The 27,130-nt window shown below is 45.6% G+C and overlaps 2 protein-coding genes and 1 non-coding gene across 7 annotated transcripts in view; 2 read left to right on the forward strand and 1 right to left on the reverse strand.

The window, feature by feature from the left end:
• The window catches only part of INPP5B (inositol polyphosphate-5-phosphatase B), a 46,502-nt gene extending 23,916 nt beyond the window's left edge, over positions 1-22,586 (forward strand). For all 3 annotated transcript variants that reach the window (XM_036119034.2, XM_078073392.1, XM_078073393.1), the window contains 17 exons: positions 2,832-2,928; positions 4,317-4,484; positions 5,365-5,466; positions 6,683-6,797; positions 7,141-7,257; positions 8,238-8,425; positions 9,945-10,056; positions 12,428-12,537; positions 13,496-13,631; positions 14,890-15,000; positions 15,923-16,085; positions 16,925-17,160; positions 17,938-18,051; positions 19,727-19,811; positions 20,177-20,304; positions 21,387-21,498; positions 21,745-22,586. In XM_036119034.2, coding sequence (XP_035974927.2) covers positions 2,832-2,928; positions 4,317-4,484; positions 5,365-5,466; positions 6,683-6,797; positions 7,141-7,257; positions 8,238-8,425; positions 9,945-10,056; positions 12,428-12,537; positions 13,496-13,631; positions 14,890-15,000; positions 15,923-16,085; positions 16,925-17,160; positions 17,938-18,051; positions 19,727-19,811; positions 20,177-20,304; positions 21,387-21,498; positions 21,745-21,860 — 2,210 coding nt within the window. In that variant the 3' untranslated portion in view covers positions 21,861-22,586. The remainder of the gene's footprint in view (positions 1-2,831; positions 2,929-4,316; positions 4,485-5,364; positions 5,467-6,682; positions 6,798-7,140; positions 7,258-8,237; positions 8,426-9,944; positions 10,057-12,427; positions 12,538-13,495; positions 13,632-14,889; positions 15,001-15,922; positions 16,086-16,924; positions 17,161-17,937; positions 18,052-19,726; positions 19,812-20,176; positions 20,305-21,386; positions 21,499-21,744) is intronic.
• Positions 18,819-18,926, reverse strand: LOC118552570 (U6 spliceosomal RNA). Its single transcript, XR_004925602.1, has one exon. It is a non-coding gene; the product is annotated as a U6 spliceosomal RNA (small nuclear RNA).
• Positions 22,587-23,910: 1,324 nt separating the features above from the next.
• The window catches only part of MTF1 (metal regulatory transcription factor 1), a 41,515-nt gene continuing 38,295 nt past the window's right edge, over positions 23,911-27,130 (forward strand). For 2 of the 3 annotated variants that reach the window (XM_036119040.2, XM_036119041.2), the window contains exons 1-2: positions 23,911-23,975; positions 25,603-26,061. In XM_036119040.2, coding sequence (XP_035974933.1) covers positions 25,654-26,061 — 408 coding nt within the window. In that variant the 5' untranslated portion in view covers positions 23,911-23,975; positions 25,603-25,653. Of the gene's footprint in view, positions 23,976-25,600; positions 26,062-27,130 lie in introns of those variants that run through there. The other variant, XM_078073394.1, reaches the window with a different exon arrangement.

Raw genomic sequence — 27,130 nt, forward strand, 5'->3', positions numbered from 1 at the left:
AAGAAACTATCAAACTGCTTGCAAAGTGGCTGTACCATTTTCCACTCTTACAATCAGTAAATAAGAGTTACTGTTGTTCCACATCCTTGCCAGCAATTGGTATTGTCAGCTTTTTGGATTTTAGCCATTCTTTTTTAAGATTTTTTTTTTTTAATTTATTTATTTGACAGAGAGATAGCACAAGTAGGCAGAGCAGCAGGCAGAGGGAAAGGGAGAAGCAGGCTCTCTGCTGAGCAGGGAGCCCGATGCGGGGTTCAATCCCAGGACCCTGGGATCATGACCTGAGCCGAAGGCAGCCGCTTAACCGAGCCACCCAGGCGCCCCTGGATTTTAGCCATTCTTAAAGGTTTCCCATTATGCCATTCACTAACTCAGGTACCTTGGTTCTCTAAGCTTTAGAGTTCAGTGAGAGTAAAGCAAGAGAAGTAGAATACAGTTGGGGATTTGGTTCTCAGAAATAATTTGGTTAACCACGGAGCTGTAGAATTCTAGAAACAAGTTCTGCCTTATTTCTGTTGTATGCTGAAGACAATGGGAAGATGACCTGAAACATTCCAAAAGAATACTACAGACTTGAGCTTAGATGTTACATATTTATATAAGACACATAAGGAATCCATGTTCATCCAGTATTTTCTGTTGAATTGTTGAGTGACTGAACTGCTTATTATGTGCAGGCTGGTGTGCTGGGTGATGGGGATACAGTGATGAATAAATCAGACATAGTCCTGTCCTCAGTAAGCTTACAGTCTAACTGGGGAACAAACATTATAATACACAGCAGTTGAGGCTATAATGAGACATGCAGGGAGCTGTGGGAACACCAGTGGTAGGGCATCTGACCTGATCTAGGGGGAGTTAGAGAAGGCATCTTAGAAGGAGTGAGCTCTGAGATGTGGTCTACGGGCAGGGCTTGGCTAAGTACAGTCCGTGGGCCAAATCTAGCTCACTGCCTGCTTTTTTACAGCCTGTGAGCTAAGAATAGTTTTTATAGTTTTAAATGTTTGAAAAGAATTAAAAGAGATTCATATTTTGTGACTTGTAAAAATTATGTAATCTTCAGCTTTCAATGTCCATAAATAAAGTTTTCCTGGAACACAGCCATGCTCGTGGCTCCTTTACCCTGTGACAGCAGGATCAAATCGTTGTGATGGAGACGGTGCGGCCTGCAGAGCCTCCGACATTTACGCTCTGGCCTTCTGCAGAGAAGTCTGCTTACCCCTGGCCTGGGATGGGTAGGAGTTAGCTGTGTAAAGCAAAATGAAAGAAGGAAGTGGGTTTCTGATGGGATTGCAGTGTAACTGCAGTAACTTTAATATGCATAGACTATGGCATTCAAGGAGGTGGGGAGCCAGAGGACTATGGTGAGAGATGCAGGTGGGCAGGTGGGATCCAGACTGGAGGGAAACTTGGCAGCCGTACTGGGAGGTTTGAGTTTATTCAATGGGAAGCTCTTAAAAGGTCTTAAGTGATGTGATTAGCCTTCCTTTTTCAAAAAATCCTCTGGCCACAGTGTAGAAATTGGGTCAGAGATGGTGGGGTGAGAAAGGAGGCCAGGAGATTAGTTTGAAGTCATTCCAGGGAGATGTTGGTAACGTGGGCTAATAGGGCCACATTGGAATATATATGTTTTTAAAGATTTTTATTTATTTATTTGACAGAGAGAGAGAGACAGCGAGAGAGGATCACAAGCAGGGGGAGTGGGAGAGGGAGAAGCAGGCTCCCCGCTGAGCAGGGAGCCTGATGCGGGGCTCGATCCCAGGACCCTGGGATCATGACCTGAGCTGAAGGCAGACGCTTAACGATTGAGCCACCCAGGCATCCCGGAATATATTGATTTGAGAGGCATTCAGGAAACAAAATTGAAAGGCCGTGGTGATTGATTGGAGGTATTGAAATATCATTATTTTCATATTTCAAATTGTGTGTGTGTGTGTGTGTGTTCTTGTTCCTGTGAATGCATGGTCAAAAAATCCATTTTTAGTAATAGTCTTCAGGGCAGAATTCTTTCGTGATGGTTCATGCCTCCAGTGCTCCTTAACTTGTGTGTTGAAGCAGCCGCTTTCTGTGGCCTCTCCATGCTGTTTTCTGTGGACAAGAGATTTGGCTTTTAAGGAGCAAAGAAGCTATTGGCAGATTACTTTTTCTTTTTAGGTTTATCTTGGTTTAACAACTGTCCCAAAGTATTTATTTATTAAAAGTCCTTGGTTTGCTCTTTGGTTTTTGAGGGAATTTATTAACAGTGACAAGCACTTCCTATTCTCTAGAGCACTTAGACCCTTTCCAGTGTCAGATCTCTGACCCTTGCCTCTTTCCTCCTTGAACTTGAAGTCCCACTTGGAGTAAATGGAAATGAGATCACTATCTTATATTTCATAATATGCTGTATGGCTTCCAAAGTGCTTATTCACATGTCAGCTATTTGATCCCGGCAGTAAACCTGTGATAAGGGCAGGACAGGTCAAGTCACCGAGGTTGAGAGAGGTTGGATGACTTGCCTGAAGTCAGAAGGCCAATAAATAGTAGAGCTGGTGATGGAACTTAGGTCTGCAGATTGCACAGTTTTAATCTTTCTGTAATGCATTCTGTCTCTAAGAAAAGGGAGTCAGACCAGCTGGGATAGTTATGTTTTCAGAAGTAAAGATCTCTGGATGAAATGCTTGTTTTTTTTGCCCTCTCTCTTGTGCTCCACAAGACACCACCATCTGCCTTTCCTATGCTTTCAAGCACTATGTGCACAACCAGTGATCTCTAGACAACAATTGGAGAAGCTGTGGTCTCTGTGTTAAAGTCTGTGTAAGCATGTTTTCATTCCTTCCACCTCCCCTTAGGTGTTTCTGACTTTGATGATTCAAGGTCAGATAAGAGAGGCCTGCTTGTGGACCCAAGCTCTTGGGGTCAGGATACACCAGACAACTTGCTCACGAGGTAATGCAGCTGTCCCTTCATTTGTACTTCCTAAGGCCAAAGTTTTCCTCAGTATAGAACTGAGACCATTACTGTGCGTGATGTAAGTTGTCCCAGGGTAGCTGGTTTAAGAAATGTTGGACATTTATTGAGCATTGACTGTGTGTATGCCAGGCACCATGCTCTTACCTGGATTATCTTATTTTAACCTAAAAGATAGGTACCATTGTCTTCTTCATTTTACAGCTACAGAAACAGGTGAAGAAGAGACTATATAATTTACTCAAGATCCAGAACTAGCAAGTAGCCCATCTAGGATTTGAAACTGGCAGTCTAACTCTACCTTAGAAATGTAGAAGATTAGAAACATTTTTGTTTCTCCCTCCCATTCTTTTAGGAGTTTCCTGACTCTGAATATACTTCTTTTTTTCTGTTTTTATTTACTTTCGTTTTTTTCCTGATGTGCTATCATATTTAGTCTGTACACCAGTGCCCCCTACTGCTCATAGCCAAAATCATCTGGTCAAGATAAAAAACTTGCTTGTTTGTGTCAGTATTTTTATGCACTTAAGCAGCAAGGAACAATCCCTGAACTTTAAATGTAGCTAGATCTGTCATTCTCAGTTCACCTTGAGCCTTTTTGATAGACATAGATACATTTTTACATAGCTGTAATTAGTATGTACTTGAGGATATAATATCAGATACTTAGGTGGTCTTTATTCAGGGCCAGCAGTTGTTGCAAGTGCTTTATGTATCTTAATTCATTAAGTAATGTTCAGCAAAAGTTTCTTGCACTTTTATTAGGATTCTGTTAGATAAATGTGTCAAATTTTAAATTTTGCTTAACTTCAAATGTTGGCATTTGAATAATTTTTAGTTTGACTATTAAAACTACACAAATAATCATGAAATACAAACTTTCATTGCTCTTCTTTTATTTCAGATTATTCCTGTGGAATAGAGATACAGTAGAATTGTCAAGTCAAAGGATCTGGATAGTTTTATAAGTCTCGTTACATGAGGCAGTAGGGTCTAGAAAGAGTACTGTCAAATCTGGGTTCTAATCCATACTCTGCTGCCATCCAACTGGGTGGATCATTGATGATGCTAGATCTCATTTTTCTTATTTGGAAAAGGAAGGGATTAGATCAGAATGTCTTCAAGGTCCCCTCTGATCTGAGCTCTCTATCAGAAAATCTCCGGACCAATGTGCTATACAATCAACAACATAGAAGTTTACTTAATTGCACATAGACATAGTGGGGTTTTTTTAGTAAATACATTTGACTTTGGCCTCGTTCATCTTCTGTGACTCAGATACTTGTGTGTGGAAGCTTCAGGTTCATGTATTTTGTCATGGGGGACTCATCAGGATATGATAAATTTTTGTCTGTCTGTTTTTCTAGACAGAATAAATCCAAGTATGAAATCACCGACCTGGTTCGCTCCTCCACTATCACGGTATCAGACAAGGCTCACATTTTATCCATGCAGAAGTTCGGGCTACGAGATACAATAGTGAAATCACGTCTAGTGCAGAAAGAAGAGGATTATACCTATATCCAGAACTTCAGGTAGCTAACTGGGCAGACTGTTTTCAAAGCAAAATGATCGTTCAGCTCTCTGAAATTTCAGCACCCCCCTGCCGCCCCCATACCCTAGATTTGTAAGTAGATCCTTCTACAGCATCTCACCCATCATTCTCTAGATGATCATTTCCTTTCAGTCTTCATGAGCAGCCATTTATTCTGTGTCTTGCCTGGACAGGCACAGTGGTGGGTGTGGCATAGCGGGAGTCACACAATTTGCAAATAGTCACGGTATTATTTGAAGAGGTATATAGGACAGAAGAAGGAATGATATCCTGAAATTTGTGTATCTCTTGGTCATTCTGGGCCTTTGAAGAAAGTCATTTAAACTGAAGTTAGTAAATTGAAGGTAGTGTTTGGTAATCTTTTTAGACAGGATTACCGAAAGTTAAATGAATAGAGGTTGCAGGATTCTGCTAGATCCTTTTAAATCAGTGCAGGGGGACTATAACACAAAGTGACATTGCTTCCAGGTATATAAACAGTCAATTATGGTGAACGCTGCTGTTGCTTTCCTTCTGAAGATAATTACCAAGGTACTTTTCGTTGTTTTTTCATTTCCCTCGCACACACAGGGTAAGGAATCATTTTGTGGATTACAGTTCTCTAGTGGCTGCCAAAGCTAAATAGGAATGTTCCCAATAGCCCTATACTGTTTGAAGTTATCACAAAAACAACAGATATCATGGCAGACTGCAAGTCACCCTTTGGTGCCACAGTCCTCGGTCCAGGTCAGGTGTGACATTTCTTAGGTCTTAAACTTTGACTCCAAAGAGACTGAAACTGGGCAAAGTCAGCGTAGGATGCTTTCCCCTGTCATCTCCATAGTCTCCCCAAGTGACTGATCAGTTCTCTTTGCTGACAGGTTTTTTGTGGGAACATACAATGTGAATGGCCAGTCCCCCAAAGAAGGCCTCCGGCCCTGGCTAAGCCATGGGATCCCGGCCCCAGATGTGTACTGTGTGGGGTGAGTGCTTCTCTTCTCAGTTCTGCCTCTCCATCTCTAGAAAATGTAGCTGGGCGGAAGGGACAAGGACATGAATGTATAACCGAGTCTTCACAGCAGGTGAAGGAATTGAAAAATGAGCATGTGCTTAATAACAGCTGCTTCTCTGTTTGATGTTCTTCCTGGAAATAAACAAATTTCTGGCACCATTAAAGTGATGTGCTTGGCATTTCAATGCTATTATTTAATTTTTAGTGCAGCCCTCTTAAAATCACTACACCTCAAACTGTCTACTTAGACATTCAGCACTTTGTTGGTCATAAAGCAGAAATATCTTTTGCCAGGGAAGGAAGGTTAGCTTTATTTATTTATTTTTAAGATTTTATTTATTCATTGGACAGAGAGAGAGAGGACAAGGACGGGGAGCAGCAGGCAGAGGGAGAGGGAGAAGCAGACTCCCTGCTAAGCAAGGAGCCCAATGCAGGACTCGATCCCAGGACTCCGGGATCATGACCTGAGCCGAAGGCAGACGCTTAACCGACTGAGCCACCCAGACACCCCAGCTTTATTTTTTAAATTTATTTAATTTATTTTTAAGAATTATTTATTTAATTTTAAAAAATTATTTTAAATTTTTTTAGAGTGTGTGGGGAGGGGCAGAGGGAGAGGGAGAGAGAGAACCCCAAGATGCGGGGCTTGATCTCAGGATCATGACCCAAGCTGAAATTAAGCGTCGGACACTTAACTGACTGAGCCACCCAGGTGTTCCAGGAAGGTTAGCTTTAAAAAGAAAAAAAAAAGTCCATCAGTCAGTCATTTTTTTCTTCCATACATATTATCTTCCTACCACTGTCCTAGGCCTGGGAATGGGGAGGGGGCAGCAAAGGAGCCTGTATGGTAAAGTGGGAAGGGCCTAGAATTTGGAATTTATATAGACCTAGGCTTGGCCCCCAGTTTGCCATATGGTGCTTGTGTGAACTAGTAGTCTCAGGTGTAAAATGGAGACACTTGTGACTGCTTCACGGGCTGGTTATGGAAAGGAAATGGGTAGCTGCTCATGAAAGCGCTGGTAGTTTCTTAGCATTTAGTCCCTTGGCTCCACGTATTTATTTTTCTCCCCTCTTGAGGGCCCTGCAGTTTAGCTAGAAAGTGAGGACACAGGTGCCTAACTCAATCTGAGGACGTGTTGTCTTGCACATTACTCTTCTCTACTCTGACTGCTTGCTGCTTGTTACAGGTTCCAGGAGCTTGATCTGAGTAAGGAAGCCTTTTTCTTCCATGATACCCCGAAGGAGGAAGAGTGGTTTAAAGCTGTATCAGAAGGTCTTCACCCAGATGCCAAGTATGCAAAGGTAAGCGAGGGGTCAGTGACCCTTAATTTTAGGTTGCCATGCAAGGAAATTCGAAGATCTGTGACCTTTATCATAAGCCCGTCCTAATTATTTCAAGTCCAAGTCCTCCAAAAGAGGTTCTCTGGGTAGGAAAGATGCAGGTCTGGGCACCGGTAGGCTGCTCAGGTTATCCTGGAGCATGCTCGGTGAGCTGCACAAGTGATTACCCTGTGTTCCTCCTGTGGAGAAGGAAACACATCAGTGTCCTCAGCCGGCTTCGAGACCACTTTCCTTCTGGGATAGTTCTTCCTATTTTCGATTTCTAGTTCATGGTGTGACCGGAATGTTTGGCTCTGTTGTCCAGGTGAAGCTCATCCGACTGGTGGGGATTATGCTGCTGCTGTATGTCAGACATGAGCATGCAGCGCACATCTCCGAGGTGGAGGCCGAGACCGTGGGGACAGGAATCATGGGGAGGATGGTGAGTTTTTGGTTGGTATGCTTGATCCCTAAGGTTTTGGCCCTGCCTCTCATGATACTGTGACTGAGTGCGTCCTAGTTTGAGGGTGCTGGTGTGACAAGATGAATGGTGCCCTCAAGCAGGGCTAGGTGGAGCGGACCCCTTAGAAATCGTATTTTAGTGAGCTGCTGACTGATTTAGCATGTATCCGTGTCTACTCCACACCAGAGTTGATGTGTCCATTTCCCCCATGAAATTGCTCGCAGAAACTATGTTGGGAAACCAAGATACAGAAAGAACGCTGATCACAGGTGTGCGTTTCCTCTTCTTGAGGCTCCTAAAGTCCTGCTTTTAGGTTCTGCAAGAGCTTAGCTTCCTGTGGAGAAGGGCAGGCATGTGGTTTGCCTGTGATTTAGTGAAAAGTGGACTCGGCTTTGCCACTGACTGGCTAGCCACTCTGCTTTCTTCGATTTGTTTTCCTACCTGTTAAAATATGGACAATAGGGGCGCCTGGGTGGCTTAGTCGGTTAAGTGCCTGACTCTTTTTTTTTTTTTTTTTTTAATGTTTTATTTATTTATTCATGAGAGTCAGAGAGAGAGAGACAGACGCAGAGGCAGAGGGAGAAGCAGGCTCCCTTCCGAGCAGGGAGCCCGATGTGGGACTCGATCCCAGGACTCTGGGATCATGACCTGAGCCGAAGGCAGACGCTTAACCATCTGAGCCACCCAGGCGCCCAGTGCCCGACTCTTGATTTCTGCTCAGGTCACAGTCCCAGGGTCGTGAGATCCAGCCCTGTGTCGGGCTCTGCGCTCAGCTGGGAGTTTGCTGGAGATTGTCTCTCTCCCTCTCTAAGAAAATTAAAAAATAAAATACAGATAGTAACACTGCTTCACTTAGCTCTCATGATTATTTTGAAGAGAAAACATGTTGAAAACGTGCAGATTTAAATGGCTGCCCCCTTGAGGTTGTGAATTGGATTCTTTCGGGCTCTTTCCCGTAGGGTAACAAAGGAGGCGTGGCCATCAGGTTCCAGTTCCACAACACCAGCATCTGCGTCGTGAATTCTCACTTGGCAGCCCACACAGAAGAGTATGAGAGGAGGAACCAGGACTATAAAGACATCTGTTCTCGAATGCAGTTTTGTCAGATTGACCCAGGCCTTCCCCCTCTCACCATCAGCAAGCACGAGTGAGTCTGGGCTCAGCCCCCAAGCAGTTTGCCGCTCCGGCTGTGCAGAGTTGGGGCCTGTCTGTTTTGTCAGGGAGGTGCCTGGGGGAGGCTTCCCGCTGCCGGAGTGGGACCTCCAGCTAACGCTCACTTACACGCAGATTATGTCTCGTGGAAAATTTCCGTGTCTTAACTTACCATCGGGCAGACCTCTAGAATCTTTCTCACACATCATTTGTCCCCAGAAAATGTGTCAGATTTATTTTAACGTGGGTCTGCCTTGATTAAACATCACGAGGAAAGCAAGCAAAGAGCGAGCGTCTCAAGTCCAGGTTTCAGAAGTATGTTTTAGGATATTACATGCCAGTTTCTTTCCAGAAGCACATGTAATTGAGATTTGGACTGCGGTGGTCCGCCTTCACTTAGTCTCTTATACCTCTTGAGTCAACGTTACAAAGCTGCAATTACAGCTGCTTGGAGCATCTTGGGCTAATCTTTGTTTTCTTTGTTTCGTTTATCTCTAAAACGTTCTGTATGTCTCAGATCAAGGCATATTAGAATTTCAGACCTTACAGTAACACTTGGAGCTTGTGCCACTTCTTTTAGAAAAAGGAAGAAGCCCCTGAGGCCATGGTGTCTGCCAGGGAGTACACAGATGCAAGCTTCTCATCCCGCCTGCTGCGGTGGCGGAACGGTCTTGAGCTCACTGGTGTTCTGGAAGCTGACAGGATGGCTTTCCTTCTCCAGGGAACCTAGCAGGGAGTGTGGCTTCCGTTCTGCTGGACCTCCAGCATCCTAGTTTGGGAGCTTGCAGCTTGCATGTCGGTTTGTCCGCTGTTAGCTTGTGGATGCATTTATCTTGGTGCGTGCATCCTGCTGTGCGGGTTCGCTGATGACCCGGCTGCGGGCTTCAGATGGCGCAGGACTGGACTTTATGGGCTGTGCACTGTCACCTGGGAATGTCCAGCTACCCTTCTCCCGAAGCAGCAGGTGTGATAAAACACCTGTCACACTTTGCAGAAAGAGCCAACCGATGATACAGTGGGTGTTAAACCCAGACTCCACTGTACAGGTTGAGCTTTGTTTCAGAGGGACTCAATTCTAGAAACAAAGGCTGAGAGTGTGTTTTGTGGACTGTCATGTGCATGGCGGCGACATCATGGCATCATCTGGTTTGGGGCCCCCAAGCTACCAACATGACTCCCAGTATTTGATCTTTTGTGCTTTTTCCCAGGAATGAGGTAAATGGTTGTCTTTCTTTTAGATCTTATTAGACTATCTTTGCAACCACACAGCGTAAAACAGTCCAGGACAACTCAAGGCTGTTTCTGATGAACCTGGAGCAAAGGGTCACTGAGTAAGCAGCATGTTAGCCGTGATGTGAAATGGGGCGGCAAAAGAAAAGATTTCCCAAACAGCAGAGTCACTTCCCTCCCAGCTCCCAAGAAGCTGAGCCTCAGGGCCCTTCTGTCAGAAGTATGCTGGCTAGGATAGGTGAAATTCCTCCTCAACCTGTGACCTTTGTGTTCTGTCCGCACAGTGTGATCTTGTGGCTGGGGGACCTCAACTACAGGATAGAAGAGCTGGATGTGGAGACGGTGAAAAACCTCATCGAGGAGAAGGACTTTCAAACCCTGTATGCGTATGATCAGGTACAGATGGCCACCTGTGCCTTCTTCGGCAACTGTCCCCCCACTGTGAGGGCACAGGAAGGCCTGGCTTGCCAACCTTCGGCCTCTTCTTCCTCGGCTGGGTAGGTTTCCCCGAGGAGCTGATGACCAGCCGTTTCTCCTTTCACCTGCATTCCCTTGTCCACGGCTGTCCCCCCGTTGGCTCTTCCCTCAAGGTGCCTCATCCTCCTGGGGGGCAAGAGCGTGTGTGTTCTCTGTCTCGATCTCTCTCTCTCTCTCTCTCAACCCCTTTCCCCGGTGCTCATTCATTCATTCATTCCAGTAGGGGCTGAAGGGGTACCAAGCTTCTCATAAAGACAGTTGGTATGTTTAAGATGATTTGTTGTTTTCTGAGTGAGCCTGCCTTGCCCCCTCCTGCTCTCACCAGACTTGTCCAGTGTAAATGACCACTCTTCTTCCTGAGCGGTTTTCTTCACATACGACAGAAACCAGTTCTCTAAGCTGCAGCTCTCTGCTGTGGTTGGGGTCGGCGTTTCTTGCTTAGAGCACCAGCCGTTTCACAGGAAGGAGCAATCTGTGTCTCGCTGACTTTCTTTAGGCTACCCCTCTCAGTGGATTTCAAAACTGTTCAAGTGGTCAGGGTCATTTTTAGTCTGTAGCCGCCTTCGTATTGTCATCAGTCTGAATCTTCCTGTTAACATTTTTGTCCCCCAGTGCACATCAATCAAAGGGAAAAAAAATCTCAACTTTGTTAAGTCTTTCTTTATGGAATAATATCTTTTTTGGCCCATTTTTCTCACCTGTTCCTTTCCTTGGTAAATTACCTTTTTTTCCTCTTTAATCCCCGTTTCAGCATTAAGCCAGTCTGCTCTGTAACTGTCTATTGCATCTGGATTCCGGAGTGAGGCGTTCTAATAACTTCCCTGGTGGTTTCATACCCACCTCCTTTTGCCTTCTTTTCTGGTCTTTCTTCAAGTTAACAGTACCTGTTTCGTGTGTTCGCTACTTCCCAGATGGTTTTGAGGTCTACGTATACCAATTTAAGAATCATCCTAAGTTAATATCTACATTTTTATTATTTCTGTGGCTTTTTCCTTAGTAGTTTTTTTAGGAATTCATATTTTGGGGAACTTGACAATGTTGTCCCCTGCGCAGCTGCCCCGTCTCCAGTGTGAGCTGACAGTTCTTCATCAGTCCACACTGGGCCGAGCTTGGTCCTTCACGGAGGAGGCAGGAGCACCTGTGGTTGTTAATCTTGCTGCAAGTGTGATCTGGAAGGAGCTCCCAAAATGAGTCCAGTAGGAGGAATGCTGGCTCTTCTCAGAATGTGCCAGGCGCCATTCTAAGTTGACAGTTCTTTCCAACAGCCCTGAGAGACAGATTCTATTACAAATCCAAAATTTGCAGATGGGAGAAATCAAGGCACAGAGCTTCCCCTAGTTCATATAACTCATCTGATAAACTCCTTTAGAAAATTGTTTAAATTTAATTCATACTTGTTTTGGTATACTTCTACTATTTATTTTTAGACACCTGGAAGTTCCCCTTTGTTTTTGGACTGTACCTTCCCAGACCTTTTTCTGTGTAGTTCTCTCTGTACAGTGGGAACAGCTGTGTTACACAGATGAAATAAATATCTGATACTTGGAAGGAAAAGCTCTGTGTCTGTTGGTACCTGATCCTCTTAGGGACATCTCAGCAAGATGGTACTCAGGCCCCCTGGATGCAGGTATCCTCTTATAAAAGAGCCTTAAAAACTGTACAAGAGGGGCGCCTGGGTGGCTCAGTCGTTAAGCGTCTGCCTTCGGCTCAGGTCATGATCCCAGGGTTCTGGGATTGAGCCCCTCATCGGGCTCCCTGCTCGGCGGGAAGCCTGCTTCTCCCTCTCCCACTCCCCCTGCTTGTGTTCCCTCTCTAGCTGTCTCTCTCTCTCTGTCAAATAAATAAATAAAATCTTAAAAAAAAAAAAAAAAATGTACAAGAGGCAAAGGAGTGGTCAACTCACTCCCCTTCCTAGGATTTAGTTCTCAAGATCTTTTTTTTTTTTTTAAAGATTTTATTTATTTATTTGACAGAGAGAGACACAGCGAGAGAGGGAGCACAAGCAGGGGGAGTGGGAGAGGGAGAAGCAGGCTTCCCGCTGAGCAAGGAGCCCGATTTGGGCCTCGATCCCAGGACCCTGGGATCATGACCTGTGCTGAAGGCAGATGCTTAACGACTGAGCCACCCAGGCGCCCCTAGTTCTCAAGATCTTATAGGATAGCTTTCTCATGGGCCTTTCCCTTTGGGTCAGTGTTCAGATTCCAGATTGATTTCCTTTCCTCTGCTAATTCAAGGTTTGATTTTTTTATTCTGAGGTGTTTCCCCCCCGCCCTTCCATTCTTTCTTATAGCTGAAAACTCAGATGGCTACCAAGGCTGTCTTTGAAGGCTTCATTGAAGGCGAGCTCACGTTCCAGCCTACCTATAAGTATGATACTGGCTCCGATGACTGGGATACCAGGTAGGTAGGGGGTTTCTTCCGGGGGGCTGAGCAAATGGAAACCCCAGAATTTAGAGAGGCACTTGTCCCTGTGGGCCTAAAGAAGGAGGATAGGATTCCTGTGACTTCCCCGTGTTTTGCACTCTGGGGTCAAACATCTTCCGTCAGTGTCTGCTCATTCAGCAGCTCTGTCTTCCTGCATGTTTTCTTTTTGACCGCCTTAGCCTTGTTCCGTTATGATTTACTTTTCAGCTATGCTTAGGGGGATAGGATGACTCCAACCCGCTTAGCTTGTACTTGGTCATTACATGGGAGTTTATCACGTTGCATTAGTGCTTCTGGTATGCCTCCCATTATTTCATACCCTTTACCTCTGTTACCTCACTTCATCCTTCAGCTGGCAGCTGAAGGAGGTGTGATTTATAATCCTCAGCTTTGAGATCGGGGAACTGAGGCATGCAGAAATTAGAGTCTTCTAAGGGGCGTCTGGCTGTCTTGGGCGGTGGAGCATGCGACTCTTGATCTTGGGGTCATGAGTACAAGCCCCACATTGGGTGTAGAGATTACTTAAAAATAAAAAAAATCTTAAAAGAAAAGAGATAAAAATAAGATAAAGAGCCTCCCAAGCAGGCTAGTATAGAACCAGGATTATAACCGAGGCCGTAGGAATTCAGAGCCTGTGTCAAGCAGAGTACTTACTTCCAGATTGCCTTTTTCATCTCCTCCCCATAGGAGGGTAAAAGAACAGAGAGTCATTCTGAACAGCGTTTGCCTTGGAGCCCTCACAGCTGTTTTCGGTGACACCCACAGGGTACATGCTATCCCCTGGTGGGCCCGAATCACTGTGCCTTCTCGGATCCCTCGGGCCGCGTGGACTTGAAGGCCCTGGCCCCTCATTCCGCAGCTGCACCGGGGCGCCGGCCACGCAGCGGGGGCTGCTATGCCTGTGTGGGCCCCCAGTGCGGACTTTGCATTTCAGTGAGAAGTGTCGTGCTCCTGCCTGGTGTGACCGGGTCCTCTGGAAAGGGAAGAACATCACTCAGCTGAGTTACCAGAGCCACATGGCCCTGAAGACCAGTGACCACAAGCCTGTCAGCTCAGTGTTTGACATCGGGGTAGGTGGGCAGGTGACACCTGTCATGAGCACTCTATGGGAATTGGTTCTCATAACCAACACCACTTCTGTCGTTCTGGTCTCCTCCCCCCTCTGTATGAGAAAGCTCTTAAAAATTGTTTTTAGGGGCACCTGGCGGGCTCAGTCCATAGAGCATGCGACTCTTGATCTTGGGGTTGTGAGTTCGAGCCCACGTTGGGCATAGAGGTTACTTAAAAATTTAAAAAAAAAATTGTTCTAATTTAAATTTAATTCCTAATTATACTATAAATTTCTGTGTTTATGGAAGTTCCCCTTTGCTTTTTGGACTGTATCTTTCCAGGACTTTTTCTATGCATTTACAAACATGTCCGTATTCTATATACAACATAGAGGATGTTTTGTTCTTTTTGTAAAAGAGATCATATTACACATATTGTCCTGAGAGAACATCTTTTTTTTCCCCTACTGACTATGTCTTAGGAGATCTTTCCATGTCAGTAAAGGTAGAGTTCCCTCATCCTCCCACCTCTGCCAACTCTATATGAGCTTATTTCCCACACCCTGGCGAATATTGGATTTTACCTGTCTTAAATTTCTGCCAACCCAGGGAGCCAAAAGAAGGAGATCTTTCACTATTCTAGATCACATTTCTTTGATTGCTAGTGAGGTTGAACATCTTTTTGCTCATTATCCCTTCTTCTGTGATTTCTGTTTCTTTATATTATCCATTCTCAAGGGTTCAGGTAGAGGCATATCAGAATCTGTGAGGGTGTGAGTAGCTTGAAAAAGCCTAATGAATGGTACAGTTTTCTTATTGGAAAGTGACAAAAATTGTGTTTATAACTCACAATACAGAAGGGAAAGCCTGACAAAATCTTGGCCGTTGGAACACAGGTTACAAAAACTTGAGAAATGCTATTTGAAATCAAACCCTAGAGGTTTCTCGCCACAGGCCTGTGGATAGCAGCAAACGAAGTAGAGCTAGTCACTGGGCATCTTTCTGCTCTAGAGCTGCGACCCAGGCAGAGCTGCCCACCAGGCTTCCACCCCTGCGTCTTCTCCCTGCTCATCAAGGAAGCAGTTGACTTCATCACAAGCTCGGCCTCTGGAGGACCCCTCTGAGTCTATTGTTAATTGGGTTCTTTGTTAATTAAATCTATTTGGTCTTCACTTTCTGTGTGGCTGCCAACTGCTCTTGCCCAGTGCCCAGCATGTCCTCTTTCCTGAAAAGGAGGAAACGGGCAGAAGGCACTCAGGCTCCGCTATTTCCCTCCCAGGTGAAGATGGTCAACGAAGAACGTTACCGGAAGACTCTGGAGGAGATTGTTCGCTCCCTGGACAAGATGGAAAATGCCAACATTCCTTCTGTGTCCCTTTCTAAGCGAGAGGTAGGAAGGACATGTTGAGAATATTGGCAACAGGCTCTTCTATTTGTAGAACTTAAATCTCATCTGCGAGGCCTCAGAAATCTAGGAGCCACCTGTCCGACCCCTGGACTCCAGTCTTTTCGACGGGCCGCCTCTAGTTACAGTGAAGCTGCTGGTGTTAGCTGAGAGGAGAGGGGGGTTGTTGGTTTAGATTGTGTTCTTCTCCTGATCTTCTGTATCAGAAGCCTTTGACCTTTGTGGCTCATAGATTTCACCCACATATGGGCCATTCATGATTTAAATGATGGCACAGATGAGCCAAAAGATGTTTTGTTTGATTTTAGTATAGCTGGTCTGTATTCTTGCAGGCGGTTGTCTTCCTCTGGATGTTTTGCTTTGACCAAGATTAAGTTGAGTCACAATTTCTTGGGTACACACACCGGTGTTGGTGGGAGGGCAGGCAGTGTAGAAAAGGGATGGGCGGTGGGGGAAGTCAAGTTAGGGCAGAAGATTTTTCGTGGAGGAGCTACAGCATAGATCATTCAGAATGGACAATGTCAAGAAGTCAGTCATGGGGATTTATGGTGTGGGTATTTTTTAATGCCTTAGATGTCCAGCTACTTGGAAGGATGTGCTTGGTCTTTATGTTTGGGGGTGGAATTTGTAAAGGTATTTTGGAAATGGTCTTTGGGTATAGAAAATAGAAGGTTCGAACTTTGATTCCCTCAGGAAATTTATTTATAAAACAACCTAAGTTTTTGGGTTTCTGGGTTAAACACAGACCGCCGTGGCCTCCCAGGGACATACTTAAAGCAGAAACATGATTTGAAAGAGGTGGTCCTTCATTGTTTTTCCAGACAAGGCAAAGATAGCCCAGTTGGGGTGGCTGGGCGGGTCGCCAAGAAGAGGGCATTGATCTGACTGGTCCCGGGCCTGTTCCCAGTTCTGTTTTCAGAATGTGAAGTACATGCAGTTGCAAGTACAGTCCTTTACAATTCAAAATGGACAAGTTCCCTGTCAGTTTGAATTTATCAACAAGCCTGATGAAAAGTCTTACTGTAAGCAGTGGCTGAATGCCAACCCCAGCAGAGGCTTCCTCCTGCCAGGTGAGGCCTCCGTTCCCAGGTTCCTGGTTGCTGGTTTGGGGAACACTCTACCCCGACTGTTTATTTTTCTCAAGTAAGCTTTTTTTGTTTCTGAGCATTTGTTGTCTGATCGAAACTTCTAAAAGCCCTGTGGGGGAACCATCCATAAATAAGAAATAAAACAGGAAGGGGCATGAGGTCAGCTTGAAAGCTTTCTCAGCCATGTGTGTGTTCCATAATTTCACAGAAAGAGAAGACAGAAGATCGCTGGGAAGCAGGTGCTGCTCTTGAAGGACCCATTTTCACTGTCTGCCTCACTATAATCAGCTCCCAGCGTCTGCTCTTGTAGGGAAAGATAACGGGGTGGTAATCCAGAAATTATATCTGGCCCTGGAATGTACCATTCGTGTCTTTCCCCTAACTTCTCCTTTGCACTCTGCATCATGCTGTGTGGCAGAGGGATGAAAGCCTGTTTTGTGGACAATTCACAGGCTGATACTTGCATTATATTTTCTCCGGGATCAGGTGTCTTCATGTGACCTGGCCCAGGGCAAGCTCTTTGATCCATGCCTTCTGATTGTATTAATAATTCTAACTTGAGCTGTGCTCCTTTGTACTTGAATTTCATAGCAGTTGCCTCTTCACATGTTTTTGTTTGTTGTTTTTATATCCCCACTTGGACTATAAACTCCTTGTTCATGTGTCCCCTGAGTGCTGAGCACATACATACTTGTTGGTTGGCTGATACCTCTGATACCCTTTCCCAGCCCTTTGTGCCTGATCCTTGTCCCTGCTGTCCTCTTTCCCCCTTTCCTCTTGGCCTCCCACCAGCCAATGTTACTTCTAATGTTTTTCTTCAGATTCTGCCATTGAGATTGAATTGGAGCTATTTGTAAATAAGACCACAGCTACAAAGCTCAACTCAGGTGAAGACAAAATCGAAGACATTCTGGTTTTGCACTTGGACAGGGGAAAGGATTACCTTCTGTCTGTGTCTGGGAACTACCTGCCCAGCTGTTTTGGATCTCCCATTCATACATTGTGCTACATGAGGGAGCCGATCTTGGACCTGCCACAGGAAACAATTAGAGAGCTGGTGAGTTTCATGCCATATGGAAGCATATATAACTGTAGCAGCCAAGCCAGTGAAGCAAGATATTCTCAGTCTTTCACATATAGTATATCACAGAAACTCAGCCATGGATACTAAGATACGAAGCTTCCCTGGCCCATGATTTTATTCCTTTTTTTTGTTTTAATCATTACTTGGTCATCATCCTGAACTAAATTTTCTGAGATGTAAAAGACTCCTATGGAGACAATTTGAATACAAGGACTCTACTTTAGAGCCGATTTATAGTAATGTGCATATCCCCCCCCATTCCAATGCACTTTTTAATTTAGGGACTCTTGATTTCTATCCTCTCCATTATATAAGATGAAAACAGAGGCCTTTAGTAAGAAGAGTGATTGGTCACAGGTCACATGGTGAGTTAACAGTGGACCTGGCCCCTACATTTAGGTTTTTGGACTCCTAAGTTTCTGCCCTTACTGCACCAGACCACACTGTCTCCCTGTTTCTGACAGTGAAATGCTCTTGGCAGGATGTTTTTTCAAAGAAGATGATGCATATTTCACCTGATTTATTGAAACTGCTTGCCATAACCCACTCCTAATTCTCAAAAATCACCTTCTGTACCTTGATTATGCCACCTAATTTCATTTTTTTGCCTGTGGAATGTTTGCTTAGGGGATTGAAGTGCTTTCCCTCCTCCGTGGGTTTGCTGCCCCCATTATCTTGTATTCTCCTGGAGCCAGCCCGTCAGAAGGTCCATTGGTTGGCCTTTGTATTATACTTTTTATTTCTTTTCAGACTCTAATGCCCCTACAGACTGAAGATGATGGGGTCCAGTTGGAGAACCCCTTGGGAATCCCCAAAGAGCTCTGGATGATGGTTGATTACCTGTACCAAAATGCTGTCCAGCAGGTAGGTGGCGGTTAAGCAGTCAGACCTGATTGAGGCCAGACTGCCTTGGGGAAGAGCATCAGCCCCAAGAACTTTTGGTGTAAGAAGCTTTTACCCCAAGGAATCTGTGGAAAGCTGTCCCTTCCCGAGGGAGTGAGTGGGGACAGATAGGTTCATGTTTCACACCCACACGAGACCTTGCTATTACATAGAGCACTTGATTACCCCCAAGGGAAGCAGCCTTGCATAGGATGGCCTTCTCGGTACAGCATGTTCCCTCCCCTGGCCTCTGGGGTCCTCCAAGTAGAGAGCCATCTGGATTCTTCTCAAGATGTCAGCCTGCTCTCCTTTTGATGAACTCTTGCCAGTTTCTGGGAATGGGAGGGGCTACCTTGTTGATAAGCCAGACGGAGGCAGGAGACCAGATGGAGCCCCCAGGCCATGAGTCAGGAGGCCTGATTTCTAGAGTGATTTGGGCAAGCTTCATGAGATCAAATCAGTCAGTTTCACTGACTCATTCATATAGGGAGACTAATACAAACTATAGTCTACCACAGCTTTACCACTTGGGAGCAACGTATGTTCTTACGACATTCTGTTTTTACTCCCCCCCCGCCCCACTGCCCTGCCCCCCCCCCTTATTATTACAGTGTCCCAAACACTATTCTAAGTGTTTAACAGCATTGCCTCAGTTCATTCTCATGATAGCTCTCAGATGAAGAACCAGAGGTCCAGAAGGCTAAGTAACTTGGTCAAAATCCCAGAGCTGATAAATGGGCAGGATGGGGATTTGAACCCAGGGAGTCTGGCTATAGACGTCACAGTCTTACGCAGGGGCCATGCTAATCTTCTCTGTATTGTCCTAGTTTTAGTGTATGTGCTGCTGAATCGAGGACAGAAGTCACATTCTTAAGTCCTGTGCTAGTAGTCTGCCTTCTCCATAGAGCTCCTTTCAAGTATAACTTGAACAATACATAGAATATTATTTTCAGTTATGTGGCATTAAGTCATTTAATAAAACAAATTAATAAAGGCATGCTAGGACTAATGGAAATACCTTTATTGCCATAATCTTGTTTTCACAAAGCAAGGTGGTGTCTTTTTAACTTTTTCTATCTTATAAATGATATATTTTCGGGGCGCCTGTGTGGCTCAGTCGTTAAGTGTCTGCCTTCGGCTCAGGTCATGGTCCCAGGGTCCTGGGATCGAGCCCCGCGTTGGGCTCCCTGCTCCGCGGGAAGCCTGCTTCTCCCTCTCCCACTCCCCCTGCTTGTGTTCTCTCTCTCGCTATGTCTCTCTCTGTCAAATAAATAAAAAATCTTAAAAAAAAAAAAAATGATATATTTTCTTCATGTTTTTCTTTTTTTGGTTAATCCTTCCACAACACTGCAGGAAACATAGTTTTAAGTTTTCCCTTACTGTTGTGAGTAGTATGCCCTACCTATAGTTTTATAATAGATGTTTTATGACTTTGAAGACCTGTCATGGGAGCATGCTCGGGAAAGCCTGCAAGATGAGTTAGCCGCATCAGCCCTAACTTTATCAGATTGTTTACTGGTTGATTCAAAGGCCTCACGTCACTGCTCCCTTTTTGCACCTTGGTGGTGATCATATTTCTAGGTCAGGAGATCATGGCTGATATCCTGAGAATGTAATTATGTGGTGACTTTCTTTTCTTTCTTTTTTTTTTTTGCAGGAAGATCTGTTTCAGCAGCCAGGCCTGAGGTCGGAATTTGAGCATATCAGGGACTGTTTGGATACTGGAATGATTGAAACCCTCTGTATCCTCAGACATTCGTGCATGTGTGCGTGCATGTATATGTGTGAATATGATTAAAGAGATGAGAGAAAAGAAGGAGTATTATTTTAAGGCTCAAAATCAGATCTTGTGTCCTCAGCTATCATATTTTTTCTTACTTAAAGTTTGCATAGAGAAGACTTTACAACTTTAAGCAACCAATATAGCAGGAACTCAGGAGGGCCCAGCTAAGCCGACAAACAGCTTGGCCCCTTCACTATGTCAGGCTGGCATCCTAGCTCTGAGCAGAGCCGTACTGGGCAGGTGGCATGTCTGACATGTGCTCGCTCCTGGGCCTTTTCCTAACCACGGCACGGCATCGCCAGTTCCTTAACGATGGGCCAAAAGCCGCCAGCAATCATTCTGTAGCTGAAGCCTTGCTGCTTTTCCTGGAGAGCCTGCCAGAGCCCGTCATCTGCTACAACACCTACCATAACTGCTTGGAGTGTTCTGGCAACTACATTGCGAGTAAACAGGTGAGGGGAAGCGTTGAACATTCACATGTTGCAGCCCCAGGCCTCATGGGGCCTGAGGGAACAAAGTGGGCGCAGTCCCTCAAACGCAGTGTCCTAGCAACTCAACTCCATAGCTTTCCTTCCCAAACCTGTTCTTCCTCTCATGTCCCCTTTTCTTTTCATGGCTTCACCCTGAATTCCAGTGACTCAACCCAGAAACCTGAGTCATTTCTGAGTCGTCCTCTGCTCGCCTCCCACATGCCCAGTTCCCTTGATCTGTCACCCATCTTCCATTCTCGTCCACTCACCTTGGTTCTAAGCCCTGCATTCAGGCTTTCCCTCTGCTCATTTGTTTTGTATACTGCCATCAGACCACATGCTCTAAAACTAATCACTCTCGTCACTGTTGGTCAAAAACCACACTTGGCTCTCCATTTGCCAATTAATGATTTTCTTAAACAAATGTTCAAGACTTTTAACCATCTGGCCTAATAGTTCACACATTAACAGGCCATAGCAGAATAATCTAGAAAACTTGCTAGTAATATAGGTTCCAGAGCCTCACCCCACATCCACTGAATCAGAATCTCTTTTGAAATATATCTTGTACAAGCTTCCCACGTGATAATGATACGCAGATAGCTGGAGTACTCATTGAGTTCTAGCCTGATCGACCCCTCCAGGCTCAGCACCTGTTCAAACAGGGGCGCTCCTGCTAAAATTGACTTCTCAGTGTGTTCTCTCTCCTTATCTCACTGTTTTCCTTCTCTTACCTTTTTTACACTTTCTTTTGCCCTAAATGCCCTAGTCCTTACCTCTGCAAGTCCAGTCTTGTCTTATATTCAAGACCCAGCTTAAAATGTCTTCTATTCCTGTAAACCTTTTGAGAACACATAGTTAGGCTATTGAGCTCTAAATTCACATAGCGTTTGATCTGTGCTTCTCTTTTGACACTTGTGCCAAGTGGTAAGTGATCAGGGTTTCCCGTGCACAGTCTTACTCATGTCCTTGGATCATGTACTCAGCTCCTGGAATATAGCAGATGTCTGACAAATGATTGAATGACTGAATGAAAAGACAAATGCCGATTCTCCCTCTTTCAGGTCATTTCTACCCTCCCTACATTCCACCAAAATGTCTTCAACTACTTGATGACGTTTCTGCGAGAACTGCTGAAACAATCAGCAAAAAATCATTTGGATGCGAATATTCTAGGTAAGCAGTCGAGTGTCTGTGGAAAGCATCTCTGCATACTGAGAGACTCATTATGAGAAATGTGCTTGAGGAAGGTCCCAAGATCACTGTAGTGGAACTAAATCTCCAGCTCTGGGCCAAGTTTACCCTCACATAGTTTTTTTCAAGCAGAAAATAATGCTTTGGGGCACTCCTCCCAACTCAACCGTACCAGAATAAGTAGTGTTTCTTTTGCTGAATCATTTGTCTTCTGTGTTTTTCATGCAGCTAGCATATTTGGCAGCTTACTGCTTCGAAACCCAGCTGGTCACCAAAAGCTTGACATGGCAGAGAAGAAGAAGGCTCAAGAATTTATTCACCTATTCCTCTGCAACTCACCCTGAGCCTATCTCCTCTCCTATTTTACTCGAGGCAGCCAATTACCAGCCCCACCTGTTTAAGATCAAGAACTACCACAAGAAGACGTGAGGCCTCTTGGAAACAAAAGCGGCAGCTGCCTGTTTCCTGAGCCCTGACCCCCCCCCCCCACTATGGCTGTCACAGTCCCGTCATTCTGAGTTCTGAAGACATGGGGGAAATCCGCCACAATAAAACTGACAGTCAATGTTCAACTTTAGTTATTCAACACAGATCTCTCTATTTTTTTAAACTTTAAAGATGTTTAAATAACTATTTCCTGTGCTCACTCAGAGTGCCTCCTGGGCATAGTCAGTGCCTTCCCTGTAGCCTGGACTGGGCTCCCCATGACCAGATATTTGAACAAACTTTGGGGTCCTAAAGGGAGAATGAATTGGACAGCAAGAATGCAAGTGGAATCTGCTGGATAAACAGGTCACAGCCACCCCAGATGTTTCCAGTGCTCTAAGGACATGTGTATATGTATATACAAACCCTACCCCCTTTCCTACTCAGATGTGGCTCAGCAATTCTGGGGCTGGCCACTCAGCCTCAGGGCAATACAGTGGCTTGAAAATGAAGGTACCGAAGAAAGTGGTGTTTGGTGAAACAAATGGGATTTTCTGGGTCAATAAATCCTCTGAACTGTATATGATGCATCCCCTCTCTCATATATGTAATATATTTTAATGATAAATGTATTTTTAACAGTGGTTGTTTGTATGTTTTTATCTCTTAAGGGATGGCTGCTGGACTTTTTGTGGCTTAAGCATTGGGGCAGGTGGTCAGGGGCCAAAGAGGTAGTTGCCTGGCAGTCTGGTGGGTAACAATCACCATTCATAGTTTTCATGCAAGAGATGTACAGGCATGGCCTGAACACCTTGACCCAGATCTAGTCTCTGGGAGTTGTCCCACTCTGAATATTCTAGAGAAGTAGCTTATGGGAAAATCAGGCAGTGGCTGCTGGGAGGTTCTAACAGATTTAACAGGCATTTAAAAAAGACGGAGAGGGGCGCCTGGGTGGCACAGCTGGTTGAACATCCGACTCTTGGTTTCAGCTCAGGTCATGATCTCAGGGTCATGGGATAGAGCCCCACATCCAGCTCCTCACTCCTCGCTCATGGCGGAGTCCGCTTGAGATTCTCGCCCTCTCCCTGTGCCCCTCCCACTCATGCTCTAAAATAAATAAATCTTAAAAAGAAAATAAGGAAGGCACGTGCAAAGTCGCTTCTTGGGCACTGGGACACCAACATTCCTTGGCAGTGTGAAATGTGACTCAGATGCGGGCTGATAGGATGACAGCGTGACCGGTCAAAAAAAAAAAAAAAAAAAGGGAATGGCAAATAGGTGGCGCTGACGGGCCCGGGCGGGAGTCCCGTGGAAGCCGGCAGTCCTCCGCAGGGGGAAAAGTTGGAACCGACAGCCTGGGCAGAAATGAGAGGGAAGCAGTGGGACGTCTTGTGATAGCTAGTGGGGGCGGGGGAGGCGGCGGCGTCCTCTGGCTGGGCTTGGTTCTGCCATTTGGATCCCATCTTCCTTTCTTGACCCCACTGGTACATTAACTTTGGTTGGTCCCAGCTTCCCCTCATCACCAGAGGGCGAAAGCCGGGAAGGTCATAGCCTTGCAGGCTCCCCTTGAGGGTCCGAGCTGGAATTCGGATGGCTAACTGGGGTCCTTCCCGTTGCAGTTGTGGCTGCGAGGGCGAGGGCGGCCGGCGTAAGCCGGGCTGAGGCTACTTTCGACTAGTGGTTGGGGAGGTTCGACCCCCTTTCCTTGCCTCTGGCGCCAGAAGGCGGACACCCCGAGAGCTGGCCGACTGCGGACGCGGCGGGCGCTTCTCAGCGCGGGACGAACTTACGGCCCCGCGACGTCTCCGCGGCACCCCGCCCCGCCCCGCCCCTCCTGCTCGCCAATTGGAGGCTCGAGCTCAGCCCCCACACCGCCTAAACCAACTAGAAGCGCTAGGGAGAGGCGGGGCCGGTATCTCCTCCTTCCTCCGGAAAGCGGAAGCGGAAGTGACGTTCGGGGAAGGTGGGGGCAATCATGGTGCCGCTGGGGAGGGGAGAAGCTGCCGCTGCCGCCGTTGCCGGGAGCCGCGGAGGTAAAAGGCGAAACTAGACGCGGCCTGGGCTGGGGGCTTCCCGGGGGGCGCGGGACTTAGGCTCCCTCCTGAAGCATTTCCCACTAGAGACCCCAGTCTGGTCACCATAGGGACCCCACCCCTCCTCCGTTTCCATGGGGATGGGTATCCAGCCCCCCTTCCCTGTTTCCATGGAGACCCGGACCCTGCCCCTCTTCGCCCGGCTTGGAGCCCCCCAGCCTGTCTTCAGATTTTTCTGTGTAGCCCCGTCTGGGGGCTATCCCAGTCAGGTTCCTTTTCTCAGCCTTCTCTCAAGGGTGCTCCGTTTGTACTCCTCGTATGCCACCCTCAAGCCTCCTGCTCTTGTTTGTTCCGGACAGTTGGTCTCCGCTTAGCCGCTGATGGTGCCGGGGAAGCCCTGTGGGGCCTCCGGTGCTCTTATCTCTCCTCAGATGCAGCGAAATGTGCATCTACCGGGTTGCGTAAGCCAGAGCAAGGGGTCGGGCAGGTTCCTCCCGGATCTGATCCCTTGGCCTGTCTCTGCTAAATACTTCTCTGTCTAGCCGCCCCACTATGTAAAGGTTCACTTTCTAACCCAGGGCAGAAGAGAAAAAGTGCAAAGCCAGACTGAAAACTAAAAGTGATGTGCTGATTATTTTTAAATTCTGTTCTGCCTGCCAAACCCACATTTGTAGAACCTGTGTGTTTGCAGCTGAAGGAAGAAGAACGAATCCAGAACAGGAAAGCTTCAAATTTGGTATTTTTTCCAAGAGAACATATCTTTCCAAGAGAGTATGTCTTCCCAAGAGAGTATATCTGCAGGTCTTTCATTCATTTAGCTGACATCTCCTGAACTCTTGGTGTCATTGTATTGTGCTAGGGGCAATAGAAACAAAAATAAGATTCACCGTTCCCTCGCTGCAGAGAGCACACTATACACGCATAGGTTCTAGCGGACACCACGTTGTTTTAGAAGATTAATGGATATAATGATCTTCATTGAATATGCCTGACTGGGGATCAGCCCCCCTACCCAGAAGCTGAAACATCTGTTTTAGGAAGGAGGGAATGAATTCACACTTGTTTTCCCTGTTATTCTCAGACATTGTGCCTTAACATATATTATCTCTTTTACTCTGCGTAACAACTTTGGGAGAAGGAACTACCAGTCCCACCTTACCCGTAAGAAAAATCGGGTACAGAAAAGTTACCCAAGTAGTAAGTGGCAAAGCTGGGATTTGTGGATAGGTGACCCTGCTTCCAAAGGTCTATTTCCACAATAGACTACACTGCCCCCATGGTCTAATCTGGGGGATATGTGACTGGGTTTTCTTACTTTAAGACTTAAAACAACTCAACCTTGAAGTAGTTTGCCCTTTTATCCCCTTTAGGAATTGTTTGGTAGTAAGGCATGTTTGGAAGGTCTTAAGAACTGCTACTTATTTCTTCAGTTTGTTTTTTTTTTTAAAGACATTGCTTTTCCTTTAAAATGACTTGATGGTTTCAAAGTTAAACTTCAAAAAATATTCCCAAGGAAGATGATTTTCATTTACTTTGGCCTGTTCTTCAAGTGAGAGGAAAAATGAGCCCTGTGGTTGCTGAGGAGGTCCCTGGGTTTGACTCTAACTCTGGCTTTGTCCTATTGCAGACAGGTCATTACCTTTCCATTTCTCACAATTGGGCTGAGCACGATTGAACCATGGGGGAACACAGTCCAGACGACAACATCATCTACTTTGAGGCAGAGGAAGATGAGCTGACCCCCGATGACAAGATGCTCAGGTTTGTGGATAAAAACGGACTGGTGCCTTCCTCATCTGGAACTGTTTATGATAGGACAACTGTTCTTATTGAGCAGGACCCTGGCACTTTGGAGGATGAAGACGACGATGGACAGTGTGGTGAACACTTGCCTTTTCTAGTAGGGGGTGAAGAAGGCTTTCACCTAATAGATCATGAAGCAATGTCCCAGGGTTATGTGCAACACATTATCTCACCAGATCAGATTCATTTAACAATAAACCCTGGTTCCACGCCCATGCCAAGAAATATTGAAGGTGCAACTCTCACTCTGCAGTCGGAATGTCCAGAAACGAAACGTAAAGAAGTAAGTAAAGCAGTGGGTGAGGGGCCCAGTTTAGCTTTGGAGCAAAGTCCTTACACAACTCATGTTGGCAGTTTTAGCTGGGGAATAAAGGAGTCCCTGCAATGAGGACCTACAATGGCTTTGCTTGTCAACAACACATATGCTTCACATTTTGTTGTGACTGCTTTCTGGAACTTTTAGTTTGTATGGCCACATTGAAATTTGGGAAAGCTGAATTCTAGTGTTTCAAATTTTCCTCCCCAAATCATAAATAAAATAGAAATTTCACTGAGGTAAGTCCATGTTTTGATGCTGAAATAACTAGATTTGGCTTATTTCTCGGGTGTGGATAAATAATTTGTTTTGGAGATGAGTATCTTCTAGAATATGTTTTATTTTCGTAGTGAATATTTGATGAATAATAAGGCCTCGCGTTCTCTCATAAGAAATTCAGGCAAGAGACAGTAAATGAGAGCAGGTTATCTAAAATAAGTGTTCATGCTCATACTTAGCTACTGTGAGTAAGGTAATGTATGTCACGATGGTTGGAAAACCGTAAAGCATTGTACAAATTATACTGGTGTGGTGATCATTAGCAGAATGAAAGATACGGTCTAAAGGTAGTGATAGGCATTATCTAGAACTGACTACAGGTCCATTAGAAAAAACAGATCACTGGTAGTCGCTGTGTCAGGGACTAAATGTAAAATGTTACCAGACAGACACAGGGTAAATCGTTTAGCAAAATATTTTTCTCTTATGCTGTAATTAAGGTCTTGGAATTGGAGAATTTTATTATTCGTGCCATATGGCTTTTCCACTGCTAGCCATAGAATCTCAGAGCTGGAAGCAACCAGAGAGAAACCATCTCGTCCTACCTTCCATTTCAGGCAGGATTTCTCTATGGCATCTCTGACATGAGTTCATCTGGTCTCTGCTTGAACACTTGCAGAATGACGAGAGCACTGTGTTTCACCACTCGGCCTCATACATTTGTTGGCCAGCTCTGATTGTTAGAAAGCTTTTCCTTGTATAGAGCCAAAAACCTGCCTTCCTGCAGCTGCTGCCCACCGGTTCTGCCTTCCTGAAC

This window comes from Halichoerus grypus, chromosome 5, assembly GCF_964656455.1.
Source record: "Halichoerus grypus chromosome 5, mHalGry1.hap1.1, whole genome shotgun sequence".
NCBI lineage: Eukaryota > Metazoa > Chordata > Mammalia > Carnivora > Phocidae > Halichoerus > Halichoerus grypus.